Here is a 22,170-nt window from a genome sequence, read left to right on the forward strand (position 1 = left end):
ATTCTTCTCAAACTATTTTAAAAAATTGAAGGGGAAGGAATTCTTCCAAATTCATTCTACCCTCATTCATACTATGAGGGTAGCACTATCCTGATACCAAAAGCAAACAAGGACACAACAACAACAAACTGCAGGTTGATATTGTGAAAAATATAGATGAAAACAAAACACTAGCAAACCAAATATAATAGCACATCAAAAAGATTATACATCGTGATCAAATGAGATTTATCTCAGGAATGCAAGGATGATTCAACACATGCAAATCGATAAGTCTGATAAATCATATCAACAGAATGAAGGACAAAAAACACATTATCATCCCAATAGATGCAGAAAAAGCATTTGATAAAATTCAACATCCCTTCATGATAAAAACTATCAGAAAATTGGTATAGAAGGAATATATCACAATAAAGGCCATATATGACAACTCCATAAGAAATATCATACTGAATGGGAAAAAATTGAAAAATTTTCCTCTAAGAACTGGAACAAGACAAGAGTGCCCATTTTCACTACTCTTATTCAACATAATACCAGAAGTCCTAGACAGAGCAATTAGGCAAAAGAAAGAGTATCCAAACTGGAAAGAAGTCAAATTGTCCCTGTTTACAGACATCATGATCTTATATTTAGAAAAACCTAAAGACTCTTAAAATTGATAAATGAATTCAATAAAGTTGTAGGGTACAGAATCAAGAAAATCAAGAAACAAAAATCAGTAGTGTTTCTTTATACCAATAACAAATTAGCTATAAAAGAAATCAGGAAAGCAATCCCATTCATAATAGCTATAAAAAATTACCTACGAATAAATTCAACCAAAAAGGTGAAAAACCTCTACAATGAAAACTATAAAACACTGATGAAAGAAATTGAAGAGGACTCAAAAAATTGAAAAGACATTCCATGTTCATGGATTAGAAGAATTAATACTGTTAAAATGAACATACTACTGAAAGCAATCTACAGATTCAATGCAATTCCTATCGAAATACCAATTACATTCTTCACAGAAGTAGAAAAACCAATCCTGAAATTCACATGGAGCCACAAAGGACACTGAATGGCCAAAGCAAGCCTGAGCAAAAAGAACAAAGCTGGGAGCATTACACTACCTGACTTCAAAATATGCTACATAGCTATAAAGCTAGACTTCAAAATATGCTACATAGCTATATAGCTATAGTAACCAAAACCGCATGGTACTATCATAAAAACAGACACATAGACTAATGGACAGAATAGAATACACAGAAATAAATCCACATATTTATAGCCAACTGATTTTTGACAAAGGCACCAAGAACATATATTCAGGAAGGATATCCTCTTCAATAAACAGTGCTGGGACAACTGGATATTCATATGCAGAAGAATGAAACTAGAACCCTATCTCATCATATAAAAAATCAAGTCAAAGTGGATTAAATATTTAAATATAAGGCCATACACCATAAGACTATTGAAACAAACATAGGAGAAATGCATCAGGACACTGGTCTGGGCAAAGATTTTATGGATAAGACCTCAAAACACAGACAACCAAATCAAAACTAAACAAATAGATTATACCAAGCTAAATAGCTTCTGCATATCAAAGGAAATAATCAATAGAGTGAAGAGCTAAGCTGTTGAATGGGCAAAAACATTTACCAAGTATTCACCCAGCAATGGATTAACATAAAGAATATATAAAGAATTCAAACAACAGCAAAAACCCAAATAATTCGATTAAAATGGGCAAATGATCTGAATAGATATTTCTGAAGAGAAAACAAACATATGAATGGCCAAGAAGTATATTAAAAAAATGCTGAACATCACTATCATCAGGGAAATGCAAGTCAAAACCACAATGAGATATCATCTATCATCAAATAGACACAAAATACCAAATGTTTGGTGAGGACGCAGAGAAAAGGGAATTCTTATACACTGTTGGTGGGAATGTAAATTATTGTAGCCATCATAGAAAACAGTATGGAGATACCTCAAAAAACTAAAAATAGGACTACCACATGAACCAGCAATCTCACTGCTGGATATATCGCCAAAGGAAAGGAAATCAGTATGTCAAAGAGATATCTGTACTCTCATGTTTGCCGTAGGACTATTCACAATAGCCAAGATACAGAATCAACCTAAGTGTCCATCAACAGATGAATGGATAAAGAAAATGTAGTATATGTACACAATGAAATGCTATTCAGCCATGAAAAAAAATGAACTCCTGTCATAGCAATATGAATGAGCCCGGAGGACATTATGTTAAGTGAAATAAGCCAGGCACAGAAAGATAAATACTGCATGTTCTCATTCATCTGTGCAAGCTAAAAACATTTATCTATTAGAAGTATAGAGTAGATTAGTGGTTATCAGAGGCTGGGAAGTGTGGAGGGGAGGGATTGGGAGAGTTTGGTAGTTTGGTTAATAGACATAAAATTACATCTAGATAGGAGAAATAAGTTCTTGTGTTTTATAGCCTGTACAATGACTACAGTTAATTATAATTTATTTTTTGTTTTCTTTTTTTTTTGTTTTGAGATGGAGTTTCACTCTGTTGCCTGAGCTAGAGAGCCATGGCATCAGCCTAGCTCACAGCAACCTCAAACTCCTGGGCTCAAGCGATCCTACTGCCTCAGCCTCCCGAGTAGCTGGGACTACAGGCATACGCCACCATGCCCGGCTAATTTTTTCTGTATATTTTAGTTGTCCAGCTAATTTCTTTCTATTTTCAGTAGTGACAGGGTTCTCGCTCTTGCTCAGGCTGGTCTCAAACTCCTGAGCTCAAATGATCCTCCCGCCTTGGCCTCCCAGAGTGCTGGGATTTCAGGCATGAGCCACCACGCTGGCCTATTTTTTGTTTTCAAATAGCAAGAAGACAGGATTTTGAATGTTCCCAACACACACAAAAAATAATTAATGTTTGAGGTAATGGATATGCTGATTTGATCATTATACATTGTGTACAGGCGTCGAAATATCACACTGTACTCTCTACATATGTGCAATTATTATGAGCCAAATAATAAATAAAATAAATTAAAATGAGGATAATAATTATAGCTACTTCATTGTCTTATATTAAGTAAGTTAACATATAAAGGGCTTAAAACAGTATTCAGCTTACAATATGTACTATATAAAATAGCTATCATCATCATTACTACTTCTTTCAGCAATTTATACATTTATATAGTCAATATAAAGCGATTTTCATAATAGTTTTCTATTTACATTCACATCAAACATTAAATACAAGGAATATTATTATCAATATTATCTCTTTCAAATTTAAGGACAATACCAGTTAATGTAAAACAGTAATTCCTGGACTTTTGTTATTTTAAAACACCTATTTTACCTTTCCAGTAAGTCCTACATGATGTGCTGGTTTTTTTTATTGAGGTAAACAGAAATTCACTTTTAAGAATTTTATGATACTCTGGAATGTCAAAACTAAGGCTCACAATCACTGTTCTCATAATACACACAGTTCTACTCACCTTAAAAACATGTTTATAGATAATGGGTAAGAAAGAAATACCAGTTTTCAGACTAGGATGGGAGTATATAGCACATTTAACTTAGGTTTGGTAGGTGGGGCACAGAATCTGATATGCCACTTGAACATAAGGGGGTCTTGCCCCCAGGTTGGGAATCACTGTCATAGTAAGTCACTGTTACCAACAGTAGGTTGAGTACACTTCAACCCATATGTATATTTGGAGTAGGGAAAAAAAGAACTTGCTACTCACTAACTTAGATGATCTAAACATTTTCCAATGGAACATGCATTTCATCCACCATGTCACAAAGTACTTCATAAGTGAGAAATGAAAAAGACATGTGACTTCATTTTCTTTACCTATTATTAGGGTCAAATCTTACAGTTTCATGACACAATATTCCCTCTTTCTTGGAAGATTGCTCATATCCTACCATTACAGATTTCCACTCAACTTCTCAGATTGCTCTATTTATTGTCTCATTTAATCACACATTTTTGATCCCTGTACCTGTGAATGTCTTGTTCAAAATAATTCTTACATACTTGTGAATGTATATTGACCAGAAGTTAACTTTGACCTTCATAATGTTCAGTTTAGAAGAATAAATCAATTTTCACTTTGTAGTAATTTATCACATTCATATGAAGAATACCAATAAATGCATTATTTTCTATAGAAAATATGGTATCTTATTACTCTACATCTTTTTTTCATCATCTACCCAGTGTAATGAAAATGTACCAAATGGCTGCCCTAACAGTTCACTCTGCCTATTTATGAAAACAAATTTGAATCAGTTTGGGCAAATGGGCTTTTAGTTGCTGTTCTGCTCAATTTTGCTTGATTGTTCCTACTGTGCAGAGCTCCATTAGTGATTTTCAAGTCTAAGCCTTTAAAGTTATTATTCTCCTTTTAATGGAAGATATGATTTAAATACAATTTTTAAGGAAATGATAAGCTGGCCAGCAGCTACATGCAGCCAGGTGGAATGGCATTACATTACACACAATGGCCAATCCATAGCACAAACAAACAAATAGAAAGCCTTTACATACATTGACTTAAGAAAATAATGCTCTTAATTTTAGAATAGCAATCATACGAACTCATCCTGCTTACTATGTGTACTATAGTCATATAAGATTAAATCTTAGCACGATGAAACATAATCACACGTAAGACTGACTACAGTGTCTTATGTGAGGGCACAGCTACTGTGAAATAGTGACATAAGAAACGCTGTCCCATTGGATTGTGCCAACATACTGTACTGATATTAATGCATTTATTGAGCAACTGGCAGTTGGCTGGCCTTTTGCTAAGAGATTTAGCATATCTTTTAATATTCATAAGTATCATCCATATTTTGAATTTACATAAGAGGAAACTGAAACTTAAGAGTGTTTAATTAACTTACCCAAGATCAGATCTTAATAAGTGTCAGAGTCATTCTTTGAACCCAAGTTAATTAATCTGACTTGAATGCATATATAAAAGGAGAATAGATCCTAATAATTTTCATTAGAATTTTGCATTTTATGATAGTAGGTTGTGTTATAATAGGAAAAACACAGGTTTTGGAATCAGAACTCAGTTGGAAATCTGCATCTACCAACTTTTGACCTAAATAACTTTGTATAAGTTGTTTAACTTCCCATCTTTGGCCTCAGTTTCCTTATCTGTAAATAACTACAAGACGAAAAAATGGCCAGTATTTTTAGGAAGATATAAAGTGATATGGGAAGAAGGTGAAAGAAAGAAGAAATTTGTTCAGGTATGGGGAGTGAGGATTTTGAAGAGGGGTTTGTGAAAGGCTGCACAGCGGGAGATTTCAAAATGTAGGATTTCAGTCAGCACAGATGAGGAAGAGGAGTATTCCAGGTAAAATGAAAAGAGAAAATAAAAGCAAGAACTATGGAAATGTGTGACGTAAAGTTAATTGGTCTAGATAAAGTGTAGTGTCTCTGTGTGTTTATTAATATTTGGCTAAAGACGACAACTAAGGTCAGGTCATAGAGAGTCTTAAATGCTATGTTTAGGTTTTATAATCAAAGTTATACAGAATCTATGTTAAGAATTTTAAAGTCAGATTAAATACTGGTTCCACTTCTCATTAGCTATGTGACTATGGATGCAGAGGAACTGAGCTTCATTTTTCCTCTTTTGTAAAATGCAGTAATCAATGTAACTGTCAATAAATTAAGGACTGAGTGATGTAATGCTACAGCTCTTAGCCTGCCTAGCACATGAAACACTTAATAAAGAGTTCAATATTATTATTACATAAAAAACTGGAAGCTGCTTAAGATTTGATATGATAATAAAAACCCCATCTACTACCCCCAATTTTCTCTGAACCTCAGCTACCTAATATTATTTGCAACCTTAAGCTTTTGTTTGTCCACTTGAAAAATGTGGAATTTCATTTGTGGTGTATTAGCTTCAAAATGTAAGAAATGGAAAGTAGAGAAAAGGTAAAAGAACCTAAAAAGACTCTATTCTCTGATAATGTTTTAGCCACTTTGTTTACAGATATTTTCTGACCATGGGAAGATTGACAAGATTCTTGACATGCCCTTACAAACCCAATATTCTAAATATTCAACAATGTATTCTATTCTTGAAAATATCTCACTTTAAAAACCTTTTAGTGACTGGTATAACATGGAGAACCTTGATGATGGAATGTTTAACCTTATTTAAGGTAAGAGAGAAGGTGCCAATTCTGTAACACAATGTGATATGCAAATAATTGATGTGCTTACTATTTAGAAAGGAAACAATCACTGTTTAGAAACTTCTCTATGAAATTAGAAAAGAGTGCATCAAATCTCCTTAACTAAATGTAGGACTGTAAGTTGAGATGTCACTGTCATTCAGGTGGTTACTAATTTCCTGGAGACATTTTAATTTCCTGTTCAGTGTATGTAAGACCCCATCACTCTTTCGGTTCAACTTTATGTGGCAGAATCTGTTGAGTGTTTGCTATATGTGTTCAAAATCTTTGGGGATTCCAGAGTTACTTTATGGTGATACACTGGTCTCAAGAATCCTGACTCTCAAGAAAAGGACACTTATATAATTATATTAATACTACTATATATCTATGCTATTGACAGGTAACAAAGTATTTTATGTCTGTTCCCTCCTCTGAGACTCACAAAATCCTGAGAAGAGCAAAGATGAAAGAATTTGGAGTCTACAGATAACGAAACAAAGGTTGAAAGAGATTTATTGACTTGTTCAATATCAGAGTGACAACATTAAAATTTCATATATCATCTGGGTCCTATCTCAACACTCTGTGCGATGTAGTATATTCATTAAGAGATTAGTTTCATGATCAAGGACATTTTTTATTTTATAAATACAAATAGGTATGACGGTTGTTACCAAAATAACATATTGGTCCTCTTAAAAGAAAACCTTTATGATGTGAGCAATCTCAGCTACTTCCTAAGGGACAAAGTTAATACCAAGTTTCTCCAAAGCAGCATTTAGATGAAACTATGAGATATGGGGTTACCTCTGCAAACTTTGTAATAATGCTTTACCACAGCAACATAACACATTCTAAAGGACTTCAAATTCATACGTCCATGCAGTAATTCGATTTTTTGGAAACCGTGAGCAAATAACATAGAAAGCTTTTAGATAAAGTGTAATTACTTGGGTCTATAATTATACTGATGAGGTTAAGGTGAATTATCATATATCTAATTATGAAAAAAAAAAATCATGAGATTCTGAAACAAATGACCACATGGCCATGTTCTTTGTCTCAGTTGCTTTTAACCTAATCATTTATGTATATGTGAGCTTTTTATTCTACCAAGTATGTTTTTTTTTTTTTTTTTTTGAGACAGAGTCTCACTCTGTTGCCCGGGCTAGAGTGAGTGCCGTGGCGTCAGTCTAGCTCACAGCAACCTCAAACTCCTGGGCTCAAGCGATCCTCCTGCCTCAGCCTCCCGAGTAGCTGGGACTACAGGCATGCGCCACCATGCCCGGCTAATTTTTTGTATATATGTATTTTAGTTGTCCATATAATTTCTTTCTATTTTTAGTAGAGACGGGGTCTCACTCTTGCTCAGGCTGGTCTCGAACTCCTGACCTCGAGCGATCCACCCGCCTCGGCCTCCCAGAGTGCTAGGATTACAGGCGTGAGCCACCGCGCCCGGCCACTACCAAGTATGTTAGGTTGAAATGTTTAAATCATATTCAATTATCTTTTTTAAAAAACCATTATATAGATGTTTTTATTTTAAAATTTAATTTTGCTGACTAATGCAGAACAATGTTTTATGGTCTTTATCAACATTACTCGTTATGTTCTCATACTTACAGATTATTTTATATCTTTCTCAAATTATTTTAACCATCTTTTGTTTTGTTTTTTGTTACTAAATTCTATTTCAGGAATGTATTTTATATGCATTGTATCATTTAGTCTTCACAACAATGCTGTTTATCCCCCAGAACACTGAAATTTAGAAAGCTTATCCTAGTTATCATAGTGGAAAAGTCAGCAGTCAGGATTTGAACCAAATTCTATATGATTCCAAATTATATTCTCTTAATGACTATATTATGGGTGAATATATAGGTTATTATTTAGATGATAATATTGAAGTTCATTATGTCCTCCTCCAAAACTTTGATATCATGTGCTTAAATGATGAGACTTTCTTTCTTTTCCTGTTTAGAAAAGTATACTTCACAGCTTTTTTCCCTTCTAACATCCTACAAGATATGGAGACTCTATGCAACTATTTAGTTCAATTAACACTTTGCTTTCAATTGTAAATTTTAACTATATTTATTAATTCTTAGTGTTTTCTATATATTCACTCCCAGAGTAATAGGCTTTAGTGTTTTTCTTGATTCTATCACTTTCCACATATAAAATTTATATATATAAAACATATATATATGTATATGATTTTTGTATATACTACATATATAATTTTAGGATCTAGTTTTCACCTTTCTAACCATAATCTATGGGATAAATACAAAGATATATACAATATTTTTGGTGTGTTTTTACTAAGTTCATTTACCCCGAATACCTATTAGATTGAAATATATTTAGTCTTTGTTGAAGACTAAATAATAAATAGATAAGCATCATTAAAAAATCTATTATATTTCTAGCTTCTCCTTTTGTTAAAGATCCAAATGATATTTTCTGGTAATAGTAAAATAGAAAAAGGTTTAATTTCTTACCTGCACAATGTCCCTTTCAGCATATTTTCCTCTGGAGGAAACTCTTACATCATCTCCATCCAATTCGACCATTGCTTGAAAAGAAAATATGATCATTTATCTAGTACATTTTAGCCAAATACTAAAACAATGCAGGCAATAAAAAATCAGTATGTACGAAGTAGCAATGTGCCCTATGTAAAGACAAAAAACTGTTTGATTCCTTCATCTCCTCATTCATTTCTCTCACAAAACTTCATTGAGTACATGTTTTACAGATGAAGAAAGTGAGCCAAGACCTTGTGTGACCCTTTGAAAGGTGGGGAGAGCCAATACATTAAGGAACAGTCTGTAGGTCCATCTCCCCACCCTACTAGTTCTAAATTGTTAGTTATATGCTTATATGACTGATTGGGCAAGTGATGTTAATCCATCAAATTTTAATTTTTCTTTCTAATTTAAGAAACGGCACCATTCATCATAAAATTTTCAATAACAACTTGATCTTCATTCTCATTGAAGCTACAAAAAAGCTATATTTATATTTTTATATATCCACATTGCCCAAATTTTACTTTATAAATAGATTTAAGAAACAAAGAGACATTTTCTTTGCCCCTATAATGACTGGAGAAAATATGATTTTTTTTTATTGGTTAAGAAATAATTTCCCCACTCCCTAGATCAGCTGATATTTGGAAATGCTGTGATATAATGAGACAGCTGGTGATACAGTAATGCTATGCTGCAATTAAGAACATTTTCCAGAGTTTATTAAGTTTTCAGTGAGAATTTACTAAATAATTAATTACATGAGGAATGCTAATTTGTGCTTAAAGTATAATTCTATTACTGATAATTCATTTTGTATGCACATGACATTCACCAGACTCCAGAGAGCTACTTGCAATTATAATGTTTGCCTCCTCACTCCCTACCCCATCCCCAATGTTGCTCATTTAGAACACAGTCCTCACCTACTCACTATTTTCTTCAGTACTTAAATAAGGTATTTGGGATAAAAACATTGTTTCCAATTTTACCTTTCTACACATGTTCATGAGTCAATGTTTGAGCTGAAACATTGCTAGTATATGTAATTGACAGAGAGCCACTATTTAATAATTTGCTTAGATATACAATATATAACATAACTATGTACAAGGTGTGCACTACCAACAACAAAGGAATTAATTATTCAAAATACAAAAGGCCTTTTTCTGCCCCTACTTCTTAGGGATATAAATAGAATTCATTACGCTGAAATATTTTCAAAAATTAATTTCTATTTAATCTAAATTTGCTTTCACAATTTTCATATCACTGAGACATAAATGTACATGCATAGTGATATGCCAACAATCACAGAAACTTCTCCAATATTCTCTAATATGGTAATACCTTGTAACAATTACCCTGTACTCAGTCTAAAAGAGGAAACAAAAATTAGATGATAATTTAGGTCTCACCTTCCACAGTCCACTATAATCTCTACTGATTTTTGTGAGTGTTTCAGTCCAATTAATGAAGAAAAGGACAGTTGTTTAGGCAATACTGGATTAGAATGAGATCCTATAAGATATCTCCCACTTTTCAGCTTGCTCTTTGGGTTAAAAGACTGCAGGCAGCAAGGATGGGAGGCTACACTTTTGAGAGCAAGGAGAAGAGACATGGTGTGTAACTGGTAGAGGGTCACATCCACTCTTTGGTTTTTAGACCATCTGGTCCTCAATGAGGCAAAGATTATGAGGCCATTTCCCATCGGTACCTATGTCCGGAAAATGTGTGAGCAACAGAGCTGCGTTTCTTTCTAGCCATGGGAGACACTAGGAAGTTAGAATTCCTTCTATTTACCTCCTTCTCTTAACTCAGATCAAAGCAGAGAGTCAAACGCTGCTTTAATTTGACTTCTTGACTGTCTTTTCCGGATAAGGAAATCCTGCTTGGAGAAATATTTCTCCTTAATGAAGGTGCTTTATTTAGGTGTAAAAAGTCACTGGGGAAAATTATGCAGAGAGTTTTTAAATGTTCTTATTAAAATGCAGAATTAAATTGAAATATTCATTAATACTCTATTCTTATTTCCTGTATCTTCAAAGAACAGATGGCAAAATATTGCATTTTTTGCCCATAAAAACAATATCTTTTGGGTTAAAAATGTATAGATGTTGGATTTCTGTCTTTACCTACGCCAGTTTACATGTGTGATATATAAACTCACTCTATGGTAGACTTGCCATAAGTCAAAGATTCTTCTATATTAAATGTGTGTATTCTATCCTTTCCCTCTTAGCCATGGAGAGAAGAGATGTGTTTTCAGAGGAAAAAAAGAAAAAAAAAAAAATAGAGAAGCATCTATTGTTTCCTAGCAGAACAGTCTACTTTTCTAGTATTAGGCCTGGAATTCTTTTCCATCCTATTAAAACTTCCATCATGTTGAAAACAGAAACCAGGTGTTCTAGGACCCTATTCCCTGTTCACATGTTTCTAGAGGAAAATTTCACCCTAATTTTTGAGAGGAAATTCTCCTGGGAAGGCAACTTTCCTTTTTACCTACAGTCTTCACTCACTTTTTGCATGGAAAGAACAATCATAGGATTACTATGATTAGGAGAAAGAATGGATCTCTCCCTTTTGGAGCAGTCAATCCTAAGGCTGGATGCAGTTTCTCTCTGTGGCATGCTTACTAGGCAAAGCTCTGCCTCTGCAGGGAGGAGGCCGGGAGATAAGAGTGAGGTCATTTAATCTTGGGGGGAAAAAGTAATGAAAAGTGTGACTCTGTCCACAGGTTAACCCAAATTCTCAAATTCTGCACTGCTAGCAATAAAGCTGATATGCTTGTCTGAGTGATTCCTGCATATATTTTTTTTCCAGTTAGTTCAGGACCTCAGAGAGGGAAATGATAAATTATTATACTCAAAACCCTAATGAATTCATCTGGAACAGAAAGGAAGAAAATAAATAGCTGTGGCTATTGGATGAGGATAGTACCCAAATAGCTGTGCCTGCTGCTCTGCATAGAAATATATAACCAGAAACATATACCAGGAAGGGTCAGTGGCTTTGTATTCAAGCATCATGTGTGGGGGCTCCTGAAGAATAAGAGCTGACTGAGGTTTACCCATCTCTGAGGTCCTATGTTTAATGGTGGACTTCCACAGGCGTCTGAGAGACCTGAGATGTACCCATGAGAGGTTCATCCTTCAGAGCCAAAAGCAAATAGAAGCCAAAGAAGAAAGCATGAGTTATTTCAGCCTAGCAATCGGTGAAGTCTGTGAATCCCAGTCTATCACTGATTAATGCAGATCATCAAGGGCACAAAGCATTGACAAGAAACATGTCTTAGCATTCCTGACTCCTGAGAGGTGTCTCAAATTCCTGCCTGAAGCACAATGCAAACAGATGTGAATACTCAAAGATAGAAAAAATATTAGCAGAAGCAGTGGCAGTCAGAGCTAAATGACTTTTGCTTTAGAAACTGTAAGAACATAATGATGAAAAGGACGACTAGCCAAGTGTAGAATCTTAGGGAGTCCAGGGTCAGCACTCTAACTTTGCCTTGGGTACTTTGCCTGAGACTGGCAGATATGTATTACCTTTAGGCAAGAGGGACTGCTGATTAAATAAGAATCACCACAGTGATAACCACAGTCTAGTTAGCCACCTATGGGTCTAAATTAACTAGTACCTGACCTAATGTTATTTCAAACATTCTAAAACGATTCTCATTTCCAAAGTCCCCAACTAAATAATCTGTCATTGTTAACATAAAAACACCTGAACCGGGTGAATGTTACATGGCCATGCACTTGCTGTTGAGCACAGAGTTTTCTTAAAGGAATTTACCAGATGACTAGGAACAGACTATCCTTTAAACTGTTTACCCAGTCACTTAATTGGCATTTGAACAAGGCCTGAGCCCAAACGGAAAACTACCCAGTAAGGCAAATTAGCATAATTATATAAAGTCTTATTAAATTTCAGCTGGTCAGTTCTATTTTCATTTTACTTTGCTCTCCCATATGACAGAACTTCTTTATTTATAAGGCTCATGTCTATCAACTAGCCAGGGTCTGAAAACCCATTAAATTAGCATATTCTGCTTATGCTAACATTTCTTTTCACAACCTAATGATTTATTAATTTAGCACTCATCCTTAGAGGTTTTTAGTGAACCCAGAGGGTGTTTTGCCTTGGGAACAAAAATTCAATTTATCACTCTGTCAGTCTTAACAAATGTTATTTTGAGGTACAAACTATCTCTAATGAAATAGAAAATTGCATGTTGAATGAATCTATAAACTAGAGAGAGAATGTCCCACTCAAAACACAGGGTCTTTTCATTTGCTCGTGTTACTAGATATCAAGAGCCATCTATCTATAGGTACATGCACATTATATACAAACCCAAATGCAAGTCATATCCTTCTATACAGAAAAGAATGATAGAAACCTAAGAACATGATACATCAGATTAAATAAACTCCCAAGGAATACTATTGAAATTTTACTACTCACCATCAAATTCTGCTGGTCCAACACCTACTATAATTATTGACATCGGAAGTTTTGAGGCCTTCAAAGAGAATACACAATTAGGTTCCAATTAAGAAATCAAGCTCTTAAGAAAAGAATTAAGAAATAATATCCTAAGTTTTGACATTTTTTTCACAGATGTTCTTTAAAATAGTTTTGAACATAATTGTTAACAAAGAATAATATACTTGATTATACTCTTATCCTTTCTAAACTATCTACATATGTTAATCCAGTGAGACATTCTTCAGGAATAACTAGCCCTGTATAAGAGCAAACAAAGGTAAGGAGTATTTACTTGCACTTGCTACTCTCAGCCAAAACCTTTCTAAGCTGACTTTGAGTATCTTTGGTCTCTTTTTCACGTTCTTTCTCCTCCAAAAATCTTTCAGTTACTAATGGGGACAAATGGTACCAGATTTGTGAAATAGTAGTAGCACCATACTCTACCTCATTTATATACCCAAGGTTAGAAAAGAAATTTTCATAGTAAATGAGTGAACAGAAATGTTATTATTAACATTATTAATTTATGTACTAAATATCCATAAGATTGTGAGGGAGACTAAATATTTAATTTTGTAACATGTTTTTCCATCCTATCTATCACTTCTATTGCATCATCACTTTAAGTAATTTAATGGTAAGAATGTGAGGTTAGCAACAGATAGATGACACACTATAGCAACCACATCTTCAGCTATGAAGGTTTCTGAATTATGCATAATTATTCTTCAGTGCATCATGTCCTGTTAGTTAAGCCTAAATTATTAAGTCCATATTTTAAAATGCATAGTAATGTACTGACCAGAGCATAAAGGAAATCAAGATAAATTCAACCCAAGTGTGTGTTTATTTAAAAAAACAACAAAGATACAAATAAACAAACTTGTAAATTGTATCTCCCCTTATTTTTATACTGGTTTTTCTAAGAATATCTATAAAGCATTTAATTTTTTCCCACAAGTAACTATTTTTTCATACTTTAATCAGCTTATTATATTTCTCTATGCTACTAATAGTTATGAGGCTTGAAAAATAATTCATTCATGCAACCTATGTTTATTAAATGTCTACTTTGTGCCAAACATTGCTAAACCCAGATATAGATAGGTGAGTAAAAACAGTTATAGTTTTGTAGATTACCATCTAGTAAACAAAGATTGTGTAATCTAGAAAAGAAGATAATCAATTAAATAATCTTTAAAAAAGCATACAAACATATAATGAGCAGGATAATTTTTGAATCAATCCAGTCCCTATCCAGTTCTATAGAAATGGAGAATTAGCTAGCATAGTTCTCCTGTAACCAGAAAGTAAAGGTTAAGAAATAACCTGTACAAATTATAAGATTGTATAGAGGTAGATCAGGTAGATCAGGTAGATCAGATAGAGGTAAACACACTCATACATATGAAGGTGATGCTACTATCTTTCTGAAGCAAGAATTTTATTTTTTAACCCAACTATTCATACCCCTGATTGATCCCCATGGATGAATGGTATGGTGTGTATGAGTTGTCTGGATAAGGTTAAGGATGTGATCTGCTGCAAAGGCATGGGTGTTCTATTTTAATGTTAAATCAACTAAAAGAGTCTCTGGTCTCACTCTGAGTACTACCATGCTGTCACTTAACCAGCCCAATACTGAGTGACCACTACTCACGTTAACTATGGACTCCTTAGTTTGAGCCATATCTGAGATAACGCCATCTGTAACAATCAGGAGCACAAAATACTGGGAGCCATCCTTTACAGAAGCAGCATACCTGAAAGGCAACGCAAAGGTAAGGAATATTACAGAAAATAAAACAGTTCCTCTCTATGTGCTGGCTGCTAAATACAATTTGGAATAGTCAACAAACCTTTTTAATCTTAAGAAAATATTTAAACGTATGTTAGAAGTCTATCTTATGCAAACTCTCAAATACACACTTGTCTGAATAGCACACTAGAGTAACTGCAACATTAGTCCATGCCAGTACACAGAAATATCTCTCTTAGAAGTTCATTAACTCATAAAAGGTGAGAAGGAGATGAAGTGCTATTTAGCACAAAGGAAAGGACATAGCTTTTGGAAATAGACATATCCTGGCTAAGTAACACGTTATGTCAATGCTTTCCAGTAAATCACCTAAGGTATCCGAACTTTATTATCTTACCTTTAAAATTGAGATAACACACCTTTGTATTGTTGCATGAATTAATAAAGAAATTCCATGTATGGTACTCAATATATAAAAGGATTCTGTATATGGTAGCAATAATCAAAAATGCCTTTTGTTTTCAAACTACATAGAGGTGATGGTTGCACAATATTGTGAAGGTACTAAGTGTCAGTGAATTATATACTTTTAAATGGTTAATTTTATTATGGGAATTTCACCTCAATAAAAAAAAATGCAGTAGAAGAAATGTTTTTTGACACAACCACAGTCAAGTTCTTAATACATGTTAAATCAACGAGAGAAGAATTATACCAAAGTAAAAAATTATGTATATAATAAAAACATATTCTAGTACTTTAATAAGTTTATCAGAATCCTTGCCAAATAACACTTAGTAATTTAGAGGACAATTTTATGAATATTTTATATTTTATTATATTTCTCCTTTCCTGTAGTGTTCTACATTGTAGGTACCTAGATTATATTTTCAATAAGGATACCTTTTATAATTTTTGTACATGACAGGTGTGCAGTTCATGTCCAGTGATGAGTAAGCATTATGGTTCTCTTAGGATAGAGGAGAGTAAACAAGACCTTGATCTATGTTTCTAAAAAATTATCAAGTAGAGTACAGAACAATTGGGTTCCAAAATATTTTCATTGATTGGCCAGTGAAATTCCTTTACATCCTGAAGGATCCCAAGGGATCCCATCTGAACAGGTTAGAAACAGAGAAATAGCATAGTATGTCAGGACACAACTTATTTCTTGGACAGTGGAATTAACAACCATATGAAGAAGAAAATACTTATCAACTTTCCCATGGACTACAGAAACTAAGATTTGTTCATGCTACTAATAAAATACTGGTAGTTTTGTAGATTGATAAAGAGAATACAGGAAGTGGCATATTCACATGCGGTAAAGAACATGTTGAACAGGTTCCACGATGTACTGTAGAGTCAAAAATACCCCCCCAGTACTGAACCATGATCCTGGACATTAAAGAATTTGTATTAATTTGACGGTAACACAACCAATGGAAAACAATCCAAAGCAGTATGAACCTTCTTTATTTTATGCTTAATTTTTTGAAGAAAAGAAGTCTAACAATTTCCTTCAGGAATTCAATTCTTAATTTTAAAATACTGATTATTTTTTTTAAATTCATTTCTTACTGTGATTCAGAAACATAGGGTTTTCTATTAATATTTCATGTGATTAATGGAAGGCTATAAATAATAATGAAAAAACTTCTATAATTACAACAGTATGTTTCTTATGTTTTTCTTACCAAGTGATGCTCTTAAAATGTCAAATTTCTACCAGCTTTAAAAAAACACAGAAAGTTGAGTGTTATGCAGTCATATAAAATACCACTTCCAGTGGCTTAACAGATTGTCTTTGATTCACCAAAATGTATACCTAAGAGAAGGGGGAGAATATATTCATATTATGAGGGGAGTTGGAGATAGAGCATCACGTAGATCATGGTAAACTTGGAATTTCTCTGATTTATTGTTTTATCTTAAAAATTCATATGATTTTTATATTTTATTGTAAAAATATGCTTATATTAACGCTTCATATTTCTTAACTTCAAGGAAACCTAAGGCTGCAGAAAGATGGATGAGTTTATTGTCTGTCTCTTGCTACTGCTAGACACACTTAATTTGAAAATAAATTACATTTTACTTACAAGAGCTGTCTAACCCATTTTAGTTTTAATCACCATCAGCACCACAAATTAATGTTTTAAAACTATTCATTGTTTTTATGGCACTTGTTCTACACATTGGCATACTGTTGTACTTTGCAAGCAATCTAAATTTCAAACAAAATCAATTTCTTCCAATTTAGCCCTTTAAGAGTATTATATGCTTATGATAAAATAATTAAAATTCTACAGAAATGTATGAAGTAAAAAATATAAGCTGGCCACACCCGAGTCCCTCTTTGCGGAGGTGACACTGATACACAGAGTAGCAGATTCAAATGGTATTTTAATGGTATTAGAGAAGCTTGCTTGTTAAAGGAACCAGATAAAGAATCCTTTGTAAACTGCATAATTAAAACTTTTATTATGACAAGCCAGCTATCTTTTTTTCAAATATAACCTATCTATATCTTAGTATTATTATGATAAGCCTGGAGAGAGATGTTAACTTTGTCAGGGTTCTGGAATTGAAACACATTTCATTTTAGTTTCTGTGAAAGAAATGTCTGGCATTGTTTTAATAAAAGTTCATAAATGGTTGCCTCAGATTTGTGGAATATTCTTTTAGCTTATTATTAGTTCACAAGAATAGAAAGGTCAAAAAGACAAGAAACGAAACTAATTCAGGGATGTCTTATTTAAGTAGTTCAACTATGATATATAATGAATTGAAACTTTTTAACACTGAATAAAGGAATATATTTAAATATTTTAACACAAAGTAACACAGCAAATTTTATGTTACTAAGTTATCACACCAAACTACTTTTGATTGTGTAATGAAGTGACCACTGTATCCACAAAGATAAGATTTGTTTCATTTTCTTTTATTTGTCTTTACCTTCCTAGCAGAGATAAAAGGTTTATAGATTCAAGGCACCACAGTCTAGTGATCTGGACTCAAATTATTCTGGTTGGAATTTTAGCTCCACCACAAATGGTCACTCTACATATCTATATTGTCAAGAGCAAAATAGAAATAACACTACCGTTACCTCCTAGGGTTGTGAAAATTAAAAGAGATAATCCGCATTATAGCAATGAGCATATTGTTGGACATAGATCATGGGCTCAGTAATGATTTTTGTTTTGATATTATTATTATTGACCATACAGATGGAAGAGATAGAACATTATACATTCTTTAGATTGATTTGAAAATTAGTTATGTAACTTCCAAAGTAAAAAAAATGTTATTTTCTGAAATACAAAAATAAATTTTGGCTAGTTATCTGGATCCTGGTATGTTCTCAATAGCAGGAAAAAAAGAAAAAAATATAAATAGGCAATAGATAGAAATTGATAGATCCATCTTACAATTTGATAGCCTCAAAACAAGTAACTCATTAGGCACAGGAAACAAGTGACTAATAATTAGGAAACAATGACTATTATTTAAGTCAAGTAAATAAATTTTCAGGATGGCTTAAAAAGATATTTGATATTTTCATTGTTGTATTAGTTTATTTTTGAAGTATCAAGTTGGCAAAAAATACCAACAAATAAAATTTATTTCAAATAATTTGATATTATTGATATAAAATTCTAGATCAATAGTAACTTTTGAAAAAAACGATAAAAACAAGAATGTAGAAAGGGTAATGCAATATCTAAGAGGAAACTAAGATTAACCAGGGGATGGCTAAAGCTCCATTTTATTCAAACTGCCTATCTGTAAAAACATGATTTTCTTAATATTTTTCTTTGTACTGTTATTTTGACATTTAAATATAACATTGTACTGTTATATTTAAACACAGTGTTATTATATATATTATTAAATTCTTATCTGGAAGGCCCTGAAATTATTTCTCCAATTTTAAATTTGTTTCCAATTTACAACATAATGGTATTAATAATACATTTCTTTCTTTTGGTAGGTGGAATGATCATGCTTATATGTCAATTTGGCTAGACTATACAACACAGTTATTTAATCAAACACTAATCTAGGTGTTGCCATGAAGGTATTTTGTAGATGTGGTTAACACTTACCATCAAATGACTAAATAAAGGAGATTCATCTAATTAGCTGAAGGCCTTAAGAGTAAAAGCTAGTTTTCCATAAAAAAAGGAATTCTGACTCAAGGTTGCAGTATGAAATCCTACCTAAGTTTCCAAACTACCAGCCTGCCCTACAAATTTCGCCCTTGCCAGCCCCTACAATTGTATGAGCCAATTCCTTGAAATATGTCTCTATGTCTTTATCTATGTCTATATTCATGTCTATAGCTATGTCTATATATCTTTGATTGTTTCTCTGGAGCACCCTGATTGATACAGTAGGTATCAATCACAGGCACGTTTTCCATAGGTCATCAAGACTGGCTAAGCATTATCATTTAAAAAATTCTTTAGTTTCCTATTAATCCTTGCTAATTAAAATGCACTTATATGGCATTCGGGTAATTTAAACAAACAGGTATGGATTTCTCAGTATATGCAAAATCTTGTGCTTCATATTGTTTTATGTATATATATGTATGTATGTACAATAATAATTAATGAATTATTATTAATTCATATAATAATAATAATTATTAATTATAATAATCAGTCATAATCAATAATCAATAATGATCACTAATAATAAGTCATAATGAATAGTTCCTCCCTTCAACGTGGAAAAGAGATCTTGCAACCACATGCAACCACAGAGTAGCATAGAATTAGTGATAGACGTATACATGGAATGATAGCATAGGCCAGAAAAAGCAGTGATTCTGTGTGACAGAATGCGGTGCATTTGGGAGAATGTGGTGGGAAATGAGGTTGGATAGGTGGGAGGTGGCTGGATATTGGACGTTCTTGAATGCCAAGCTAAATTGCACTTAAATTTATGACAAGGCACCAACAGATGTTGAGTAGGATTTCTGTATCATTTGAAATGCTATTCCTCGGACAGCTCCGGGAAAAGAGACCTGGGAAAGCAAGAAATCAGAAGCAAGGGGTTGGAAATCCCCAAGAAAAGTATATAAAACCTTCAAATGATGCAAATTTGATGCCTTTGGTCTTGTCTATTTCACAATATTGTCATCCCATTAATACTACCTAGAAAGTCAATACTCACTATATAGAAGATCAGTTCTAAAACTAAACGTGCTTAAAATTATTATTGTTAAAAGAATAAGCATTCTTCATAATGCTCACAGAAAATGATAACAACTAAGCTTTTATCCATATAGAAAACACACTTTTTAGGGGGAAAAATCAAGCAAATAGAAAAAGTATGAATATATATTTTCTTTGACTTTGCCAAAATGAATTTTGGTGATGATATTTTAATATTTACAGAATTCATTTATTAGACATCTGTTGAGTATTTACCTCCTACATGATGGACATGGTGCTAAGTACTTTTAAATGTCTTTAAGAGTTAAATAAAACAAGAAGTTTTTATATAAATAGAGGTCAAACACTATAACTATGGCAATCCTCTTAATATATAAACAAATAGTACCTCATCTATTTAGTTGATAAAGCTTTTGGATGATAAATCTGGATCATACAGAAATTGTCTTAATAAAAGCTTAAAAACAAAATTAAACATGACATTCAAAGATAAAAGAAAAGCTAAAGGTGTTCCTTTATAGATCCATAATAAGAGATGGATACATGGAAATTCCTATTGTATTGGAAGGAAAAGATGACTCTCGAAAAGCCATCTCTTACCATTTTTTTTTATTTTCTCTCATTTAAAAAGATAACAATAAAGAATTATTAGATCATGGCTTATTTTCAAAGAGGCTGAAAGCTTTAACTAGCAGCCATCCCTATATTTGAGAATTTATAAAATTCTGGGTAAAACATAAAAAAATGGAATAGATTTCACCATGGTCCAGTGCACTAACACAGGCTCCAATACTGTGGAGCCTGCAGTTTTAAATGGTATATAGAAATGCATCTAGAAATTTTATATCTATAACTTTAACTTTTACAGTAGAAATATAAGAGAAAAAATTAAAAATTAATTGGTAAACAGTGATAAGCACATTTATAATAACTAGCATGAGTTTACACAAAATAAGTCTTGTTATTTTTCTCCTATCTTTTTATTAAAAAGTGATCTGTATGGTAGTGTGGAAGAGTCAACTGTAATTTATCTTGCATTAACATGATTTTTATTTTTCGTTAATTTGACAGCCATCAATAAACCAGGAAAACACGTATACATAACATTACTTGTACAGGTGAGTATAATAAGCTAGGAAATGTTTTTCAAATTTCAGCTAATGACCCATTAGTGGACTGTGAAATCAATTTTGTGATTCAAGATCTGCATTAAAAAAAAGGAACAGGAAAGAATAGGATACCATAGAAATAAAGAGAAAATATGAGGTAAAAAGTCTAATTTTAGGAATAATCTTTTCTTTGATTATGTGTGTAACAGGGTTGAGATGTACAATTCATGTCTCAGTATAGACAGCAGATGAAAATGTCTGAAACACTCCAGCCAAAGGGTCACATGCAGAGAATGATCATCAATGTGTCACTGTCAACCTGAGGTGTGGTTCCACAGGGAAGTTGCACTGGGGTCAGCCGCAGGTGCAGAGGTATTTTAACATTTTGTCCATGTCCCAGATAACGGAAAGTAGAGCACATTTAAGTTGCTGATAATGTCCAATAGGAGAGGTGGTAAAATAACAGAACCTTCAAATAGGACTATTTGAATTCTACTGAACATTGTCTTGTACATTGATAAACTGATCAAATGCAGTATTTTTTTCAAGTTCTGGCTACATACTTACAAGACTATGAGAACTATACCTTTTGGATTCTCTCAAAATAAGGCAGGGTTTCACGGAATTTGCAATTGGTTCAAGCCAAAGTTTTTAGAAAACCTGAAAAGTGGTGTCTAATTCATATACGCACTTATGAAAAAATTGATAAGTAAGTATATACAGATTTTTGCATTTTAACATTTTCTCCAGAACATGTAGTTGGAGTCATAAGCAATTATATTCTGATCTCAGTACTATGTACTATATACAGGTAGAGCTCTGGGAATTTATAAAATTAGCTACTA

General features: G+C 32.9%; 1 protein-coding gene across 4 annotated transcripts in view; it reads right to left on the reverse strand.

Moving 5' to 3' along the window:
- Nucleotides 1-22,170, reverse strand: part of CPNE8 (copine 8) — a 228,374-nt gene that overhangs the window by 32,965 nt on the left and 173,239 nt on the right. For all 4 annotated transcript variants that reach the window (XM_069489292.1, XM_069489289.1, XM_069489290.1 and 1 more), the window contains 3 exons: nt 14,926-15,028; nt 13,242-13,299; nt 8,745-8,818 (listed from right to left, as the gene is read on the reverse strand). In XM_069489292.1, coding sequence (XP_069345393.1) covers nt 8,745-8,818; nt 13,242-13,299; nt 14,926-15,028 — 235 coding nt within the window. The remainder of the gene's footprint in view (nt 1-8,744; nt 8,819-13,241; nt 13,300-14,925; nt 15,029-22,170) is intronic.

Source organism: Eulemur rufifrons, chromosome 16 (assembly GCF_041146395.1).
Source record: "Eulemur rufifrons isolate Redbay chromosome 16, OSU_ERuf_1, whole genome shotgun sequence".
Classification (NCBI taxonomy): domain Eukaryota; kingdom Metazoa; phylum Chordata; class Mammalia; order Primates; family Lemuridae; genus Eulemur; species Eulemur rufifrons.